Source organism: Chionomys nivalis, chromosome 15, assembly GCF_950005125.1.
Source record: "Chionomys nivalis chromosome 15, mChiNiv1.1, whole genome shotgun sequence".
Taxonomy (NCBI): Eukaryota; Metazoa; Chordata; class Mammalia; order Rodentia; family Cricetidae; genus Chionomys; species Chionomys nivalis.
In genome coordinates, this window is record NC_080100.1 from 48,310,002 (window position 1) to 48,329,886 (window position 19,885).

The 19,885-nt window shown below is 38.6% G+C and overlaps 3 protein-coding genes across 7 annotated transcripts in view; 1 reads left to right on the forward strand and 2 right to left on the reverse strand.

Annotated features, from left to right (window-relative positions):
- The window catches only part of Gfm2 (GTP dependent ribosome recycling factor mitochondrial 2), a 36,355-nt gene extending 35,325 nt beyond the window's left edge, over positions 1–1,030 (reverse strand). For 2 of the 3 annotated variants that reach the window (XR_009058352.1, XM_057789487.1), the window contains exon 1: positions 446–951. The gene's annotated coding sequence lies outside the window, so the exon portion shown is untranslated. The other variant, XM_057789488.1, reaches the window with a different exon arrangement.
- A 107-nt stretch (positions 1,031–1,137) lies between these two features.
- On the forward strand, positions 1,138–11,562 carry Nsa2 (NSA2 ribosome biogenesis factor). 2 transcript variants are annotated; one of them, XR_009058353.1, is made up of 7 exons: positions 1,138–1,256; positions 2,812–2,999; positions 3,089–3,239; positions 5,040–5,219; positions 6,788–6,980; positions 7,443–7,582; positions 11,443–11,562. XR_009058353.1 is itself a non-coding variant. In XM_057789492.1 (6 exons), exons 1-6 carry the CDS (start codon positions 1,254–1,256, stop codon positions 7,508–7,510), a joined length of 783 nt encoding a protein of 260 aa, XP_057645475.1. In that variant the 5' UTR covers positions 1,138–1,253; the 3' UTR covers positions 7,511–8,100. The 2 variants fall into 2 exon arrangements, 1 of the variants encoding a protein (XP_057645475.1); XM_057789492.1 differs by lacking the exon at positions 11,443–11,562 and having other exon boundaries at positions 7,443–8,100.
- The window catches only part of Fam169a (family with sequence similarity 169 member A), a 57,884-nt gene continuing 48,743 nt past the window's right edge, over positions 10,745–19,885 (reverse strand). For both annotated transcript variants that reach the window (XM_057789490.1, XM_057789489.1), the window contains exons 11-13: positions 16,231–16,390; positions 12,773–12,970; positions 10,745–11,941 (exon numbers count right to left, since the gene is read on the reverse strand). In XM_057789490.1, the coding sequence (XP_057645473.1) occupies positions 11,414–11,941; positions 12,773–12,970; positions 16,231–16,390 (886 nt within the window). In that variant the 3' untranslated portion in view covers positions 10,745–11,413. The remainder of the gene's footprint in view (positions 11,942–12,772; positions 12,971–16,230; positions 16,391–19,885) is intronic.

Here is a 19,885-nt window from a genome sequence, read left to right on the forward strand (position 1 = left end):
ATTGGTAGTTCTAAACTTAAGTGTTGAATAGTATTCTTGTTGTTGTTGTTTTTGTTTGTTTGCTTGTTTTTATTTTGTTTTGTTTGACTACTAGGGGTTGATGAGATGGCTCAGTTGTTAAAAGCATTGGCTGTTTTGTTTGACTACTAGGGGCTGATGAGATGGCTCAGCTGTTAAAAGCAGTGGCTGTTTTGTTTTGTTTGACTACTAGGGGTTGATGAGATGGCTCAGCTGTTAAAAGCATTGGCTGTCCTTCCCGAGAACCCAGGTTCAATTACCAGCATCCACTAGTACTCCAAACTATCTTTTGTTATCCAACACCTTCTTGTGGCCTCCAAGGACTCCGGGCACGCTCGTGGTGCACAGACATACATGTATGCAAAACACCCATACACATTAAATAAAATAAAGTCACAAAACACACTTTTAAAAAGGTAAAACTGACCGTAATTACATGTGCTTTCTTGGGAATTCCTTCCTGGCAACAGAGAGCCAGTTCATCCAGGTTCGCTCAGTCCTAGTTCCCGAATTTCAATAACCGGCCTCAAGAACTTAGGAAATTAAGTCCTGAACCTCCACAAAAACAAAATGATCTCTTGCTTTCCTGGCAGTTGGCCCAGCAGTTTTACTTTCTACATAATAAATTTCAATTACTTGTGCACACACTAGTGACAAGAGAAAAACAAAACAATCAGTCGCCCTTGATAAAGGATGAAGAAAAACGTCCCTAATTCAGCAGGCATCAAGGGCTGGGCTTCTGGAGCCCGCTGTCAGCCGCAGCCACAAGGTCAGCAGTCCCCAGCACAAGACCGGTGGCCGCTGCACAGTGTGGCACTCACAAGGCACTGTGCACCAAAGACTAGCTTCTCTCGGCCAGACTGAGGGGAGCAAGGGGCGCCCGCCACTCCAAAACTGGCAATGGGCTCACGTTACAACACCCCACTGCCTAAAAAAGCCTCATACCTGCAGAAGGAACGTACAGACCTAACGGCGTGCTGCGCAGCAGGGGGCAGACCTTCCCATTTCCGGCGGTGCGTCAGCTAAATATCGCCTGCTAGCAACTTCCGCTCTGCTGCCTAGGAAGCGGAGAGCCGACTCGGAACGTCTGTGTGGCGCTCACGCTTCACTCGGCCTTCTTAAAGTGTTGCCCTTTCCCGTTCCGCCTTGCGCGGCGAGTGCTCGTGGGTCAGTGAGAGCCAGAAGAGGTTTTTCGCAGTCGGGAGGTCGCGGACTGCTGTTCCGCGGCTGTCATCATGGTAAGGAGGCCGCCTCGGGCGCTGGCGGCGGAGGACTTGAGGATTAGCGTGCTCGGACTGTCGCGGGGGTGGGGGGGAGGACGGTGGCAGGCGGAACTGAGACGCTGTGGAGTTGGATGTAGACTCCGGGAACTTAGCTGCGGGACGGGGAACACAAGTGAGACGGTTCACTACTAAAGTCCTAGCGTGGCGTCAGTGTCAGCCGGATGGAACAGAGTTGAGGCTTGTGATAATAACCCTGTATAGTAAGCACTAATTGGCGTCCCACCATTTTACTGCTCAGCAAGAAGCCAAACAGCGAATACATTGCGGAACCAAACCTGTCTGGCCAGACTGCCTGCCCTTTTCTTTCTACTGGATGTTTCTCGACAAAATGGAATGCCTTATAACTTTCTTTAGTTGCTCCAGAGTTCATGTGATAGCAGTTAAAAACACCATCGTAATAGTTTGTTACTTAGCATTATTCTCTAAACTGGACTGCACCTTCCATTATTGTCATATTTGTGGGCTCAACATATAAATAAGTGCTGATCACAGTTTCATTGTTAAACCAATAAAAACGAAACTATTTAGGATGCAAAGGGATGCCATACAGTACTGACAATGAGCAAAATGATACACCCACTTCGGAAGACAATTATGGCAGTGGACAATTTTCATACAGAGATCTGAATTCAACTATATTATTGAAACTTTACTGCTAACTACCAAAGGGAAAAAAGTCCAAATAACCATCATCTGGGCAGTGGACAGACAAATGAGTTTATGTTCTCACACCGGGACACTACCCATCATTATAAAATAGTTAAGCACTGATATGCACAAGGATATATTCCAGTTGAAAGAAGCCAGATGCAAAAGGGTATATGTTCTGTAGATTTCATTCACTGGGAAAAAAGTAAACGTAGAAATAGAGGTTGTGCCTGGTGGTGGTGTGGTGGCACACCTTTAACCCTAGCACTAGGGAGGCAGAGGCAGGCAGATCTCTGTGAGTTCCAGGACAGCCAGGCCTACACAGAGAACCATCATTAAAGACCAAAAGGAAAAGAAAAAAAATACATAGGGTTGAAGATGGCGATTTGTGTGGGGGGGGGTGACTTAAGTAGCACAAAGGAATGTTTTGGGGTGATGGAAAATAAATACGCCATCTTGATTTGAATGGTTACAGAAATATATTATAGGTTAGAAATTACAACTCAAACCTATGGCTAAAAATGGCAAATTTTGTTTTATGTAAATTGTTTTTTGGTAAAACTGACGTTTCTAATAAAAAAAAAACTGAAAATAATTTACCTTATTGTCCGAAGGAAAAAAATAATGAAATCCTGTAGTTACCTCATCTCTTTAGTAGATAAATCCCTTCATTGAACAGGAGCTTTTCCTGGGATTCATGCCAGTGTAAACACATGATGTCCTAGGTAAAGTATATTTAATTTACATCCTATGAAGGGTGATAGTACTAGAGTCATTAAAGCTTTGGGTAGTGTGGGAGCCTTACTAAATAATCCTTTCAGTACTTACAAGAATTAAAGTAACGTTTCTTGAATCATTTCAGCCACAAAATGAGCATATTGAATTACACCGTAAACGCTATGGATATCGTTTGGATTACCATGAGAAAAAGAGAAAGAAAGAAAGTCGGGAGGCCCATGAACGTTCAAAGAAGGCAAAGAAAATGATTGGCCTGAAGGCTAAGCTCTACCATAAGCAGCGCCATGCTGAGAAAATACAAATGAAAAAGACGTAAGTGGTCCTGTCTAACTCTCGGAATCAGGAACACCCATTGGGTGATAATTGCCAAACACATTCCAAATCTCTTTCCTTTCTGATAGTATTAAGATGCACGAAAAGAGAAACACCAAGCAAAAGAATGATGAAAAGACTCCACAGGGAGCAGTACCTGCCTACCTGCTGGACAGAGAGGGGCAATCTAGAGCAAAAGTGCTTTCCAACATGATTAAGCAGAAACGAAAAGAGAAAGCGGTAAGCGATGAAAAAATTAATCTTGTCTTGCTTGACAGAAATATTTAAATTAAAATTTGAGGTTCTAGGTTTATCTCCAGTTTAATTTGGAACATTAAGTGCAACTATAGTTCCATTTGTATATCAAAGTCCTAAAATGTTTCATAAATTTTTTATTTTGATGATTTAAGATTTGATTATTTTTATTTTCTATGTATGTTTGCCCATGTGTGTGCATTTATGACACTGCATGATGCCGACAAAGCCAGAACTGGAATTTCTGTTGTGAGCTGCTATGTGGGTGCTGAGAACTGAACCCAGGTACTCTGAAAAGGGCATTTGAAGGGCTCCTGCTGCTAAGCCAGCTCTCAAGCCACAATTTTATAAATTTAGTTTGATAGAACTTCTGTCTTATCACCAAGATTGAAATATCCCCGTTAAAAAAAATTCCAATTTTAAGTTTTAACAAAATGTATCACTGGGAGCTGTGGAGTAGCTCAGTTGATAAGAGTTTGCCTAGTTTGTCTGTAATCCCAGCACTTGGGAGGTGGGGGGGGGGCAGGAGGATCAGAAGTTCAAGGTCATCCTTTGCTAAATAGCAAGTTTGAAACCAATTTCATCTACATGAGATCCTGCAAGCCATTAGAATGTCATACATTTGGCCAGTCAGTAGTGGTACATGCTTTTAATCCCACCACTCAGAGGCAGAGGCAGGCGGATCTCTGAGTTCGAGGCCAGCCTGGTCTACAGAGCTAGTTCCAGGACAGGCTCCAAAGCTACAGAGAAACCCTGTCTTGAAAAACCACAAAAAGAGAATGTCATACATCTTTCATTTAAAAACTAATTAAAAACTAAGTAATGAACCTTAAGAATTCAGTAGATAATGACTTCCTACAATTGAAAATCCCTGATGCTGTTGTACTGTGGAGAAAAACACAACTCCCATGTTTTTTCCTGCCTTGCAGTGCCAAAATTGGTTCTAGTGGAAAATTTCCAAAGGGACTAAACTTAGATAAAAATTCAACAATTCTTTTAGTACACCCCTTACAATTACTGTCAAACTAGCTAAAATTCTGTCCCATTTTGAAAAAGAGCAAAATTTTAAGCACCTATGAATAGAATAAGAAACCTAATAGGAAAATACACAGTATTGAAATCTTTTTTTTTTCAATTTGTAAATATCCTAAATTAGAATGTTATGACGAGTAGCGGTTATCTACTCAATGAATAAATTGAACTAGTCTAACTGCAGATAAAAGAATCTAGAGTTCAAGGGATTGTAAATCATTCTTGGCTGCCAGGTCCTTGTGAAATGCTGGAGTTGCTCCGAGAACCCATGTCTTAGGAATATTAGTCCAGTATTCTTTTCAATGCCTAGTATTGCTATACCTTGCGAGGTTTTGTTGTGTGTCTGTGTATTCTGGAGCAGGTCAAAACACCTGACAACCTGATGACCAGTCTCAAAGTCCACTTCAGGGTAAAGTAACAAAGAAAACTAAGTGGGATAGTGTGCTCGTAACTAGTAACTAGGACATACACTGCTGATACGTCATTGCCTTAGAGGAACATGTTTTGGGTCCATAACAAGGTATGAAGAAATCTTAGCTTAACCAAACCATTTATTTAATGTACCAGCATATATGAACTTAACTGATTTTTCTTAATTATGGCTTCTGAAGAAACAGCACAGACTTCCCCAAAACAGTTGAACAACAAGTGAAGTGTGCCGAATGGTTTAGGGGAAGTGAGTGTTGTACTCTAACTAAAGCACGTGACTCATTCTTACTCTCTTTTTATTACAATACAAACCTGCACTTCTAGGGGAAATGGGAGGTCCCTCTACCCAAAGTTCGTGCCCAAGGAGAAACAGAAGTATTGAAAGTTATTCGAACAGGAAAAAGAAAAAAGAAGGCATGGAAGAGGATGGTTACTAAAGTCTGCTTTGTTGGTGATGGTTTTACAAGAAAACCACCTAAATATGAAAGGTTTATCAGGCCAATGGTAAGTTTCTATGGGAGTATGATGACGTAATGTTAGCCCCTTGTTAAATATTCTTGGATAAAGAATATTACAGTTTCCTGAAATTGCTAAAACTGATGTGAAAAACAGCTTGGAGAGCATTTTGTGCTGTTTTTGTTACATCATTAATAGAAATTTACTTTGTATTTCCATGAATCTAGGCTGAGTCTTAACTTCAGATTCATAATAGATTTGAGGTGAAAGAATTTTTATAACATTGCTAGTGAATTCTTATATTTAAACATTATACACTAGACTCTTCATTCTTTTATAGTCATATTTTCCTTATTCAACAAGATAGATGCTGTATGCTTGAAGTGCTAGGCCTTTGATACCAACCCATTAGACAATTTGAGTAAGAATGTTTGCTTACATTTGATCTTAGCCAAAAGACAAAAAAAAAAAGCACTGAACTTAGCTTGATCTTTAGTGAGGGAAATGTCCTTTTTACTTCTTTTGAGTACATTCTAAATAGTATAACTGTTTTTATAAGGACTATAAAATAGCTTAATTTCTGTTGATAGCAATAATAATATCTTCACAAACTAATCTCCTGCCTAGAATTTCCCCTTCTGCTTTGAAAAATATGGAACTGATTTTTTCAGAATCATTTCAGAGATTTCATGTGCCACCATAAGTCTAGCCTGCTTAGATACACGAATGTTGGTGTTATTGATCTTAATGCTCAATCTAAATAATTGGTAATGGATTCAAATGCTACAATCACTGCTAACAGCTTTTTTCACTAGATAGGCAGTCCCCCCCCCCCCAGTTCACTTACTGTACCAGAGGCTACCTGCCTGCAAAGCCCAGAACATTTGTTCATTCATGATCCTGACTTTAATTTTGTATTTATAATCTTTGGAATAAATTTTGGTGGCATTTTTTTTTCCAGGGAGGGAATTTCCTCTCAATACTAAGAACTTAATTAAACATCATTTTCCTTCCATCCCCAGAGTTAAAGCAAAACTGCGTGATGTTCTGACATAGAAAGTACTGTGCTGACAGGGCCATTCGGGGACTTGGTGGCACCTGTGACAAGGACCTCTCAGACTGTTCTCCAGTCTTTGAGTCATATTACCATCTACATAGAGAAAGCTAACACCCACCAATTCCTTTTTCTTCCTCATGTTTAAAGATGGCTGGAGTATCTGGAATCTGAAATTGGAACCCGTAGGTTTGATTCCATTTACCACATACAATTTAATCAAACGTGCAGATCCGGAGGGCTCTTGGGAGGTTGTCATGTATAAACGAGGTACTTGTGAGCTCTAGCAGTGTCTGGCACGGAGTAAGCTCAGTGAGTGCAGTGACTGACTAGAAGAACACAGCTATTAACTGGGTATCCTGACATGGGAAACCTTCTGGATTGTGTGTACTTCTTTCTACCACATTTATCCACTGAGATTTTTAGTCTGTTGAAATGTTAATATTTTATTTGGCGGTTTAAGACAATATTCATCTCCTAGTTGAGATGACTAGAAGACTAGAAAAAAGGATCTAAAGCCCCTGCCCACCATGTAGACTCATTCTTATGGTTGACTTTCTAGGGTCTGCGTTTCAAAAAAGCTCATGTCACACATCCTGAGCTGAAAGCTACCTTTTGCTTGCCAATACTTGGTGTGAAAAAGAATCCATCATCCCCATTATATACAACTCTGGGTGTAATCACCAAAGGTACAGTCATTGAAGTGAATGTGAGCGAGCTTGGCCTTGTGACACAAGGAGGCAAGGTTATTTGGGGTAAGTAAAAGTTTAAATGTGGGGTTGCTTTCCTGTAGCCTAATGCAAACACTTTCCTAAGTATTAAAAGTGTACAACTTTCTAATGAAGAAGAGCCAAGTATGTTAGGGGGTTGGAGCGATGAGGTCTTTTCCTGATTTAGTTTTTGCTTTTACTGCCCAGATTATCCTTAAACTTAGATGTTGCTTGAAAAGGAAGATATTGTTTAAAATAGGTTGTTAAACTGATTTGAAATTCATTAAAGCAAAATAAGTCATCATGGGAAAGTAGACACTAATAAAATGTAAAATGGAGCTGGCTGCTGTTTGTGAACGTAATTACATAAGTTTAGAGTATAACTTGATCTTGAGTTACCTTCTGCTTGTTTATTAAATACGGTAGTTAGACTTTAGACAAAAGTTTTATGCTTTAAGATTATTTTTGTTAACATTCTTTTCTTCCTTTGGCTTTTCTTTTCCTTAGGAAAGTATGCCCAAGTTACCAACAATCCTGAAAATGATGGGTGCATAAATGCAGTCTTGCTGGTTTGATAGTGACTTCTACTGAAAACTACACACCATTAGGAAAACACCATCAGTGTGATCTGGCTGAATACTACCAAGGTGCCTACCCATGAGCAGTCATCGAAGAGTATTTATTAAATTTTAAATAAAAAAATAAAAACTGCACAGTTTTAGTTAGTCTTTAGTTTGGGGCCTAAGGGCTTACATGGTAATAAAATGTAGTGACTGAATAGCAAGCATACAGATAGATGTGAACTAAAGAGTGTGTATGCAGCATCACTGGAAAAGCCCCAGTGTTGTTTGAAGCACCAATGAACACTTAGTTATTGAGTAAGTATTTTCCATCTCACTGCATTAACCCTAAAAAATGGAACATGTTAAACGTGGTAAGTGTTTAAGAAATACTACATTAAAAGTATGTGAGAAGGTAAATTAAACTGAACACAACTTGTGGCTTTTCCACTTGTAACTAATAATTTATGTAGTACTTCAGTGAACTCCAGTGTACTTCTAATTTATACTGCTACAGTGATGGTACAAATTGGTTTAGATAGTTCTAGACCATGTACTAGTGCCCTGAAATGCAGTAGTTAATTAGATTAAAAGTCATGATTTGGAGTTGTAGCTTAATCCAAGCTCTTTTGTGATCTGTGAATCATATGGTCATGGCTTTTTTTTTTTGAAGTCTGCCTTCACAATACAGCCAATGTGACTAGTTTTTCCTTTAACAGAATCATTCAATGTGTATTACAATAACTACACACATCTTCATGAATGAAACAGACCAGAAAACAATCACAAAATATAGGTTTAATTACTATTTTAAACATTAAGGTGTGGGGGGGGGAGACTAGCAAGGAAACAAAACATAAATTCTCCAGTAAGACTTGCAGCTCTGAATACAGTATCATTTTTTTCTCTGAAGTTTTAGAGCATACAAAGATGGTAGTAAATGACCATTCAGTACAGACAGAATCCTCAGGACCTTTCTAACAATTAGATTTTAACATTTTCCACCAATAAAAATGGGTAGTATATGATTTATTCATTTAAGTCACAGATGGTGAAAGGAAGTCTGACTTCAGGTATTCAGTGTGGTATTGCTGAAGTAGGTTTGCTTTTTTTAAGAAAAACAGCAAACTACCTTGTAGGAAGTATGAAAGCAAGCATGACATATGTAACAGACCACACCAAAAACACCAGATTGAGAGTGGGCATAAAAGGCAGAAGTTGCTTTCTAAATATGGTTACATATGAGTAGTGTTAGTATAAATTCCTTATTTACATTGAAATCTGTGTAGGCTGCTGCTGTGACCACACCTTAGAAGGTAATCGCAGAGGAAGGAGCCTGGAGCAGATGCTTAGCTGGTAGACAGGGTTTAAAAGAACACTACGCTAAAGTCACAAACCATCTCAGGTAACACTGATCATCTGTTAAAAGTAAACCATTAATGACTAGAATTCCTTGCTCTGTAAACCAATGGAAATATGAACGTAGACACATTAAAGTAGAAGAATGTGAACATACATAGATGACTGACATTCTAAGTCATGCTATTATTTGATATCGTTAAAAAATCATAATAGAATCTCTCCATCTTTAAAACTTGGAGCTTTACAATAAAATTCTTAAATATTTTTTTGTGTGGTTTAACAGTAGTTTAGGTTTGAAAGTAAAACTAAAATTTTGCTAATACTCATCTGCTTTATATTATATAAGGAAATATATATGTATATACACCAGAAGGGAGCACCCTTCTCCACAAATGACTTCTAAACAAAAAGAACCAGTTCCCAAGATACGACAGGGTGTGACCAAACATACAAAATTAGCTGCTTGAAGCTACAGCAGTCCTCCTAATGCCTTGCAAAAACTACAAGTATCGAATTAAACTTATTTAGGTTCCCTACTAAGCACAAATTTTGTTATAAATTTTATATAATCAGTATGCTACTGAACATGAAAGATCTTTCCTGTGTGACAAAATTTTTTCCTGTGATCTCTAAACTTTAACTTCTGTCACAGACAACATATTTCCTTGCGTGCTGAATGTTTTGAAATTGCTTTAAATTCCATTTAAACAAGTTTAATAAGTATAAGTTTATATACTAGTCCCCAGTGTGATGTATTTTTAACTCAAGAGACTATTCACACATCAAGCTGCCAGTGAGTGCAATCTCTTAAACACTCATTTAAAGAATGTAAAGGGAACAATAGCCAAAAAAACCTAGAATTTTTTAGTGAGTACTATAAAATTAGAATTTAATTTTCTGAATCTTAACAGACTCTTCAGATACTATCCCTAGTTGAGATCTTAACAAAAGCTTCTCTAAAAGTGTAAAACAGCATCAGCATCTGGCAGATCCAGACTTAGTCACACCTATTCTTTAACTTAGCATTGAGAAAAATGCCATAATTTTCACTTAACAATCATTAACTAGCTTCTAGCCAAAATAAAAACAACAGGTAAATACAAGTGTTCTAACATCATAGTAGAGTGTACTATTTAGTCTGCTTAAAGACTTTAACTAATTGGACTTTCTAAAACATCTCATCCCTAAATGTAAGACCTGACATCACCAGATCACCTAACATACTGAAGACTGAACTGCAAATCGAAACTCACAGCACCTCACATAAGGACACAAAGTCCAGGTATTTTCTCAAGGCTCAAACTTTCACAATAATGAATCTAAATGGTCTCAAAATAGCCTCCAACTTAAATATAAATGAGAGTACATGGTACTTCCAAAATACTATTGGCAGATTCTCTATGGCATCTAAGAATAATCGTTTTGCACATTTTAAAACCAACTGTCATAAAGAAATGAACAGGTTTTCCCCCCTATAAAAAAATCAAATGCCTTTGCCATGGCAATAAAATACACATACAGGGTAGCCTACAGTCAGTAGTCAGAACATCTAAAGTATACAAGACCCAAAGGGACAGCAGAAATAGAATTTAGGCATTTGGACACCTCATAGGATAGGTCTAAAGATGTGGTTCTATACCTATCCCCAAAATAGGTTTAAATAGGTATAAATTGCAAGGGAGATGGAAGTCTTAAAAGAAGAATCACAGTGACTTACAGAGAGTAGAGGGATTAAGTAGACTTGGGAAGGGGCTATACTTCTGCAGAACTCTAATTAATTAAGTATCTGATCTGCCCTACCCACAGTCCAAATTAAACTACATTCTAAATTCAATTGCTTGAACTGTTTACCAGATTAAAGTGTACCCAAGCTTTTTAGCATCTGCAAATATACAGAAAATTTTAGAAATTATACCAAACTAATACGTCAGGTGGAATTTTAAATTACCCATATGCCACAGTTAAGTCTCTAAAGGTACTGTTAACGTCAGATGATACAAAGGCTAGACTGTGTACTTCACAGATGTTGAACTATCTACAACTAATGAGAAATAAAAACAATCATGTTCACTACTACCATAAACTATGTTTTGTCATCTCACTTGAGATTATTTAAATTTAGGACACATTTTTGTTTAGTTATGCCTACACTTAAAAATATGGAGATTGTTTTTGATACTGAGATAAAACATTGAGAACCCTTGCCAAGTTTTACCATTAAAGCCCTTAGTATAAAAGATTTCTGGGATCTTTGTGTTAGAAAGTCTACTAAGATTTTTAATTTTTTTTAAATATTAATGGTTAGATGTTCCACGTGCTAAAGAAAAATGTTTGACCTGGATTCCCAAAATTGACAAATGGTTCATAAAAATAAAAGTTAGAGAAAATAATAAAAAAGAATGGTGAGCCCTGAAGGGTAGAGGAACCTGTGTTTATAAATAAGTTCAGATTGAAACTTTGGAATCTGTCCTGTGCCCCATGCTGTTTATTAATTACCATGTTTAAAAACAACAACTACATTACAAAGAAGAGAATTTATCATATGCATTTCTTCACTCAGGACAGTTTGGCTTTTTTCTTTGCAGGTCCTTTATGTCCTTTGGCCTTTCTTCTCAAATTCCTCCTGTCTACTACAGGAACTTCCACCTCTATCTCCTCTGAGCTGCTATCCACAGCTTTCTCAGCTGATTGTGTAAATTGGTCCAGTTGCTCAGAAGATGCTTCAGATTGCTCCTCTGACTGGTTCTTCTGCCCTGCATTCTGTGGGAATGGCACATCTTCAAGTTCTACCTCTATCTGAGCAGCAGATGTTTCCTGGGCCTCCGGGACCCCATCCTCACCCTGATCCTCCAGTGAGGAAGTAGTGTTGGGTGATAAATTCTCAGAGACCGGTTCTTCAGGAAAGTCTGTTGCTGCACAATTTGGAAAACCACTGTCAGACTTCTCTTCATTTGACAGAGTGGCAACACTGTCTGCGCTCCCCAAATGTGCTTTCTTTTTTGAAACTAACTTTTCCTCAGTATGTCCTTTATCATCAGATGGGCCTTGATCTGTCAACATTTCTGAGTCAGAAACAGGTGAGGTCTGGGGGGGAAAAGCCATACAAAAATAAAGCTCAATAAACAGTCTTATAATACAGTTCTAAATGAATCATTCTCAGAACACTGTCACTGAATTATGTAAAGAACTCAGTACTGATTATTTTTGTTACAAAGGAGTCCATATTCTAAGTTCAACTCAAAATTTCTTCAAAATTGTCTCATGGCAAATTTAATACAGTAAGAAGCCATTTTGCCTCAAAAGAGTATCCAAAACACTTATGATCCTACCAAACCATCAGTTATCTCTAGGTTCTGCTGTTACTAAGGCAGAAGGAAGAGTCTCTTGGGACAACACTATCCTATCCCTGGCTCAGTCTAACTGGTTTCACTGGACAACAGCGGCGAGGACAACGGGAGCTTTATTCACCAACCTCAGTGAGACACTTAGAAAGCATTAGTATACATGTCTTTTAGCTGTGAGTCGTAATATTCAAAGCCAAACTAATCTTTAAATATTCATCAAGCTTTTCTTTAGCTTGTCTACTGAATTTAAAACAATTGAAATTACTGTAGTAGTCATAGCTAATGTAGACAATAAGTATTCAACCGTTTGATAAACCATTTTTTTTGTAATTTTTCTAATCATTTCTCTAAGCCTGTAAGAGTGCTCATTTTGTTACCATAAAGTAGTTATGATGTGGGGTGGGGGTGGAACTGAACCTTGAAAGACATAAAAATTTATGTCTGAAATAAAAATTCTCCTAAAGGACTATATGCTAGGATGTAGGAAAAGATTCTGACTCCTCCACCTCTACCTAATGGCATCAATACTGGCAAAGGTTACCTATAAGAGAGTGAGGTGGTTCTACCTTACCTTGTCTGGTGCAGCCTCAGAAGTTTTTTGAGAGTCTGCCACCACTGGAACAGTATTCACAGTCTCTTCTCTGGAATTCAAAGATGGAACTTTTACCTCTTCTTCCAGACCTTCACTGGTGGAGTCCTCGTCAGTCACCAGTGAGGTCTTAAGGGCATCATCCACGACCTCACCATTCACAGGCTCTAATGGAGAGTCCTACACCAAGAAGGGAAGTCAGGGTCTGATTACAAACCAACTGGCTGTTCCAGGAAGACCCGTTCTCAGTCCCTGCTTATCATCCACCAGGATTCACGAGATTTAAGACAATATAAAGCATGAGTCAAAGAACAGATTTACTGGAGGAGGAATTTAGTAGGCAGCACCAGCAGAGTAAAGAGTCCCCAAGGGCTGGGCATGGTGGCACACACCTTTAATCCTACCACTCTGGAGACAGGTAGGTTGATCTCTGTGAATTCAGAGCCAGCCTGATCTCCAAAACTAGTTCCAGGCAGGCTAGGACTGTTACACAGAGAAACCCAGGGGGCGGGGCATGGCGGGAGAGGAGTCCCAAGGACCACATACTCCTACTGTTCTTTTGGTGATAGGGCAGTACGAGGATGCCCGAGGATTAAACAATGTGGGTCTGAGATTCAACAGAAAGATCTGCTCCTTTCTATCTATTCCTTTTCTTTTTTGGCTTTCTTTTGTTTTTCAAGACAGGTTTCTCTGTATAGCCCTGGCTGTTCTGGAACTAGCTCTGTAGACCAGGCTGGCCTCAAACTCCCAGAGATCCACCTGCCTCTGCCTCCCGAGTACTGAGATTTAAAGGCGTGCACTATCATTGTCCAGCTAATGTTGAATTATCATTTCTAATTCCTAATGATAGTCTAATAACCAGAAGGTATTCTTTACCATTTTAAAAATTAGAACATTAATGCACATGACTGGTCAAAACTAGATCTAATACCAGATTTTATATTTAAGCATATAAAAGAAAGTTTTCCAGCTGGATGTGGTGGCACACACCTTTAATCACAGTACTCAATGCAGACAAATATCTGTGAGTTCAAGGACAGACTGGTCTACATAGTGAGTCCCAAGACAGCCAGGACTCTGTAGAGAGACCCTGACTCAAAAGAAAGCTTTCTAAATGAGATGTGAAAATTACCTACCTTTTCCAAAATAAAATTTTTCTAAAATATAAGTTTTTCAAATGAGCCTGGTGGTATGACTATAACCTTAGTATCAGAAGACTAAGGCGAGAGGATTCCAAGTTTAAGGACAGTCTAAGTAAATATAATGTCAATTCTAAGTATAGACTGGATTACAAAGGGGATTCTATCTCAACAAAGAGAGAGAATATTTTCTATCATTAATATATATTTTACTATTATACAAAGTGGTATGCACCGTTGGTTACAAACAGAAGGTATTTACAATAAACTCATAAAAGGACCAACCATAAAGGGAGAAATGTTAAAAAGAAGAAAATAAAAACAATAGAAGGCAGAACTGTGGTCACTAAGTAAGAAGCAATGAAAACGTCAGTCCTTTAAGTTTTACATTTGAGAACAGAATGAACAAAACAGTAAGTAGACTCAACACAGAAGAATGGCGCCAAGGCTATGAGTGAGTACTGCACTTGCAGAAGACTATGGTTCAGTTCCTAGCTCCCATGTTATGCGGCTCACAAATGTCTACAACTACAGCTCCAGAGGATTCAGCAACCTCTTATGGCTTCTGTGGGCACTCATATGCAGAGGCTCAAACACAGAAATACACCTCCACACATAATTAAAAATAAACATAAGAAAAAAGTATTATTGGATTTAAGGTGACAGATATACAGTAGGCAAGTTATATTGTAGATCAAGACTTGGGGTTGGTATGGAACATTTGGTATGAGGACCTAGTTCAAATTCCCACATCCACATAAAACGGTGAACACAACTGCTTGTTCCTGTAACTAACAGCAGTAGGCTCAAGAGACAAATGGTCAACCAGCCTTACCAGCCAGGCTAGATAAAAGGGAGGCTTCAGTTTGGTGAGAGACCCCCATCTCAAAGCACTAAAGCAGATAGCAATAGAGGAAGACATCCTTCTCTGGCCTCTGCATGTGTACACACAGGCACGTGCACCTCCACCCGACAACAGAACATGAACCAAAGACCAAAGGACAAAAGACTGAGTTTCCCAGAATGTACACATTAAGGAGAAAAAAAAGCATGAGTCAGAGTCAAATATATATGCAGACACATGGATACATATACAAGAACAAAACAATAACAAAACCCTCAAAGATTAAAATGTTATAAAGCCAGGAAACTAGAGAACCTTAAGAAAGGTAAAGCCATCAGTCACTACAGGTAAGAGAAGCCATTGGAATTCCAATGGAGCTGTCCCTGGAGTGCTGTAATAACATAGGCTAAATGTCTTGCCAGAGACAGGTTACATGGTACACACTGTGTATTATAGTTTAAAGAAAATTGGTATGAGTGGTGCTGGAGAGCTCTTTAGAGTTAAGAGCACTGGCTGCTTTTGCAGAGAATTCAGATTCAATCAGCAGCACGCACATGGCAACCTAAACTGTTTGTAACTCCAGCTCCAGAGAATCTCATGCCCTTGTTTTTGAGACAGAGTCTTTCTGTATAGTTCTGACTATACTAGAACTCACTATTAGATCAGACTGCACTCAAACTTACAGAGATACACTGTTTCTGTCTCCCCAGTGCTGGGGTTAAAGGTGTGAACCACCATGCCTGGATCCCCTTATGACCTTCAAAGGTACTAGGCATTAGACACATAAGTGGTGCAGACATACATGTAGGTATCACACCAATACATAATAATAAAGAAAATAGATAGTACTTTGATTCTTATATTGCATACACTAGAGAAATAGGTAAAAGACTTTTCAAGGAACTCAGGTGCATATGAAACCACGAAGAAGCAATGTTTAAAGTAGAAAGGACTGAAGCTATCAAAAAGGATGGAAAAAATGGGTAAAGGGGGGAAAGGAGAACAGAAATAACAAAAGAGCTCAAGTATCAAGCAGGATTAATTGTTTACTTAGCTACAGAGAATTTATCTATTTTCAGGTTTTGTTTCATGGTATTTTTTGTTTTGTATTTATTTTACCCATTTTACCTATTTTTTTCCCTAGTAAAAATAAAAAATCCAAATCCAAATAACTAATTTCAAATTCTAACAAAATTGCAGGTGCAACTGAGGACTGTGTGGACTCTAGCTGGTCTTCAAGGCTTTATCACTTGTTTACTTAAATATCTTTAGCTCCACTTCTCGGTCTGTATTCAAAATGCACTGAGGGATCTTCCAATTTGCCTTCCTATTATCCTAGTCAATGTGTACTTTTCCTTAACACCAACCACCATTTCTACATTATGGTCATTTTTCTCTAGCTGTGTATGGTCAAGGACGCTTTCCTCTACTGGTTTTATTTATGGAGGACTTCATACTTTGTCACCACCATCCTGTTTCTCTAGGCGTGGCTGAGTGTCCAGTGCAGGCTGTGCATCTTTATCACTGTTTTCTTCTTCAAATTCAATCCCTCTCTGCTCAGGTTCTTCTTCCAAGAATTCTTCTGAGCTCTCTGAAGTGCGTGCAGAATATTCTATTCTGGAAAACAAACCAACAGATAAAGATAAAATTTAAGGATCCTATTTTTGAGACAGTGTAGGTGATGAAGTCAGGGCCTCTACTACGACCAATTAACCAAAGCATTGTACAATCCTGGCCCTCTTTATTTTGAAAAAGGTCTTGCTAAATCGTTCAGCCTGTCTTGGGGCTCACTCAAAATCCTCCTGCCTCAGCAACCTAGAATCCCTTAGGAAAAAAAGGATTTTTTTTCCCTCCCTTTTTGTGTTGCAAGACAGGGTTTCTCTGTAGCTTTGAAGTCTGTTCTGGAACTCAGTGTGCAGACCAGGCTGGCCTCAAACTCCAATATCCACCTGTCTCTGCCACCCAAAGTGCTGAGATTAAAGGCGTGTGCCACGACTGCCCAGCTAGAATCCCCTCTTTAACAAGTAGCACTTTAGATCATTAAGTATTCCATCAGCTTTAGATTCTGTAGGTCCAAAACTAATCTTCATTCTGAAAAAAATTTGTTCCTTTTCTTGCCTGTTGTTTAGTTCAATTAAAAACATCACCACCTTCTCTATTGAGACTAGATGTTTCATCTACTCCATCCTACTCTACTGAATGAACATATACTCCAGCTGACTTCCACTATGTTTAGAGCACAGCTTCTGTCCATAATCAAATGTAATGACTAACTGACATGTCCATAGGACGTGACATCACCCTCTACAGACATTTCTTAGCTATGCGGAGTGGAAACAACTTAAATGTCGTTTAACTGATGAATGAAATTGTAGTAAATATGTACCATGGATTTCTAGTCAGCTGTAATGAAAAATTATCATGAAATTTGTAATTGAAAGGCTAGAAGTAGAAAATATATACTGTGGTGGTTTAAAAGATAATGGCTTCCACAGGACACCATGTTTGAATTCTTAGTGCCTAGTTGCTGGAACTGTTTGGGAAGGACTAGGATATCAAGCCTTGTTGGAGGAGTATAATACTGGAGATGGTCTTAAAATTTCAATAGACTCCCAGTGTGCTCTGTGTCCTGTTCTGTGGATGAGCTCTCAGCTCTGCTCCAGAGTCATGCCTGCCTGCTTCCTGCCACACTCTCTACTATGACGATGATGGGATGCTAACCCTCTAGAACTTTAACCTCCAAATAAACCTTCCTTCTGAGGTTGACTTTGTTGTGGTCTTTTTTAAAAAATCACAGCAACAGAAAAGAAACTAAGAAGTTGGTACTGGGGGATGGGCTAACACTGTGACACTTTTTTCTTTAAGAAGAAAAAGGGAATCTAGAAGACTTTGGGACTTTGGACTAAAAGACTAGTTGGCTGCTGAGAGCAGAGGTTGGAAGACAGTGGTGACAAAACTACAGGGACTGTGCAGACCCAGCTCAAGAGGCTTCAGGGGGAAGACTTTTTTAAACTGTTTTTATTGAGCTATATATTTTTCCAGGGGGAAGAATTAGCAGCTGGCTAGATACTCATTCTTGTACTATTCTGGCAAAGAATCTGGCTGCCTCCTGTCCTTGTCCTAAGAACTTCCCTGAAACTAAACTGAAAAGTAATGGAACAATTTCTTCAGCATAGGAGATTTCAAGACAACCTAATAGGTCTTAAAATCACTAATAACCACTCCACAATGTGGTTATGAATATCCACAATCACTCTTCTGCAGATATACAATGAGAAAAAGCAAGTGGGGCAAAAAGAAATACTAAACATACCATTTAAAGAGAAAAGAACACATGAGATACAGAGTTACAGAATTAGGAGTTTTCTATACTGGGGTTCAGTATTTCCTCACTATGCCCCCTTATGTCTCTTAATGTATATTCTGTGCCTTGTATGTTGAAGTATGTAATTTGCTTTTTGATTTTAATTTTACAGAGGGTTACAATTGTCTTGAGTCTCAAAAGAGACCTTGAACTTTGGACTTTTAAAGTATTGAGACTGAAAAATTATAATGACTTTTGAAGTCAGATCAAATATATTTTGCACTATGCTATAAGCCTATGGTGGTCAGGGAGTGGAACGTGGTGGTTTGAATGGCAATGATCCCCATAGGTTAAGAATTTAAGATAAAGCCAGGCGGTGGTGGTGCACGCCTTTAATCCCAGCACTCAGGAGGCAGAGGCCGACAGATCTCTTTGAGTTCAAGGCCAGCCTGGTCTACAGAGGTCGAATACTGGCTCCATTGCTACTGAAAAATCCTGTCTTGAAAAATCAAAATCAAACAAACACCCAAGAATTTAAGATAAGAGTTGGGGGTGGGGCACAAGAATTGCCAGGGGAGAAGGCTAGAAATGTGTGATACAGTATTCATGTGTGAAAGCACACCTGTGAATCAGGTGGCGCTGATACATGCCCTTAATCCCAGCATTCAGGAAGCAGAGGCAGACAGATTTTTGAGTTTGAGGCTAGACTGAGCCTGTAGAACACAGCTAGTGGGCCTTGAAATTCTTCTCTCTCCTAATTTTACTTACAAAGTTTTACTTATTTTTAAGCACTGACCCCAAAGGAATAGGTGGACAGTGACAGAGGACATTCAGTGGTCTCTTCTGGATTCTGCATGTGGTCATAGACACACACACACAAAAAAAAAAATCTTAAAAATTCACAAATAAAACTTGATTACATTAAATAATTGTTCATGAGACTACTACATAGTTAACTACACAGTATTCATTTCACATTTTACATTTAAACATTTACTTATATTTTATTAAAATTAAATATTTAATTACCCCATCTAAAATTATTTCCTACTCAAAGTAACAGATTTTTTTTAAATTTGAGGTAATTTAACATCTAAAGTGACAAAGCTGTGGATTAACTAACTGATTGAATTAAATGGTTAGTCAGAAACGTCTAATTTTATTATAAAATATAAAATCTTGATTTCTATCAAATGTTAAAGAGCTACAAAGATGGCTCAGTATAGCCTCGCTATAAAAGTCCTGGTTTCAGGCCTCAGGAGGTAGAAGCAGAAAGAAATGCCACATAGCAAGTTTCAGACCATGTGAAATTCCCCCAAAACTGAAAGATTCAAAGACACCTTTTTTTGTTATTTTCATTTGTTTCAGAGACTTGCCATACAGCACAAGCTTGCCTCAAACCCCTGGCAATCAGCCCATCTCCGCCTCCCAGTAGCGGATTATAGACACAAGTCACCACAGCTCATTTGGAGATAAAATTTTTACCAAGAAATCTACTGATTCTGTTGACTGCCAGGTCTCTGGAAAAACTGACTGTACTATTTATGTTTATTACTATCCAGTAGCCTGGGTAAATTAATTATAAAGTAACTGAATTTTCTTTAAATAGACTTCAAGCTTCAGCATTACTGAAACCTACCCTATCAAAGTTGATGAATCTTCTGGGATAATATAATGACCTGAGTACTCTGGGTTTGCACACATGAAGACTCTAGAGTGAGTCAGAAAATAACATTCCTGGGAAGAGAAGCCAATGCAAAGCCTTGGGCAAAGACACCTGCTGCAGCACAGTAAAGCAGCTCACCCTT

Excerpts from the sequence above, each read along its gene's own strand:
- Nsa2 (XM_057789492.1), top strand. Across the intron at positions 3,240-5,039 it reads AGAAACGAAAAGAGAAAGCG|GGGAAATGGGAGGTCCCTCT; the intron begins GTAAGCGATGAA and ends CTGCACTTCTAG. Across the intron at positions 5,220-6,787 it reads AAAGGTTTATCAGGCCAATG|GGTCTGCGTTTCAAAAAAGC; the intron begins GTAAGTTTCTAT and ends TTGACTTTCTAG.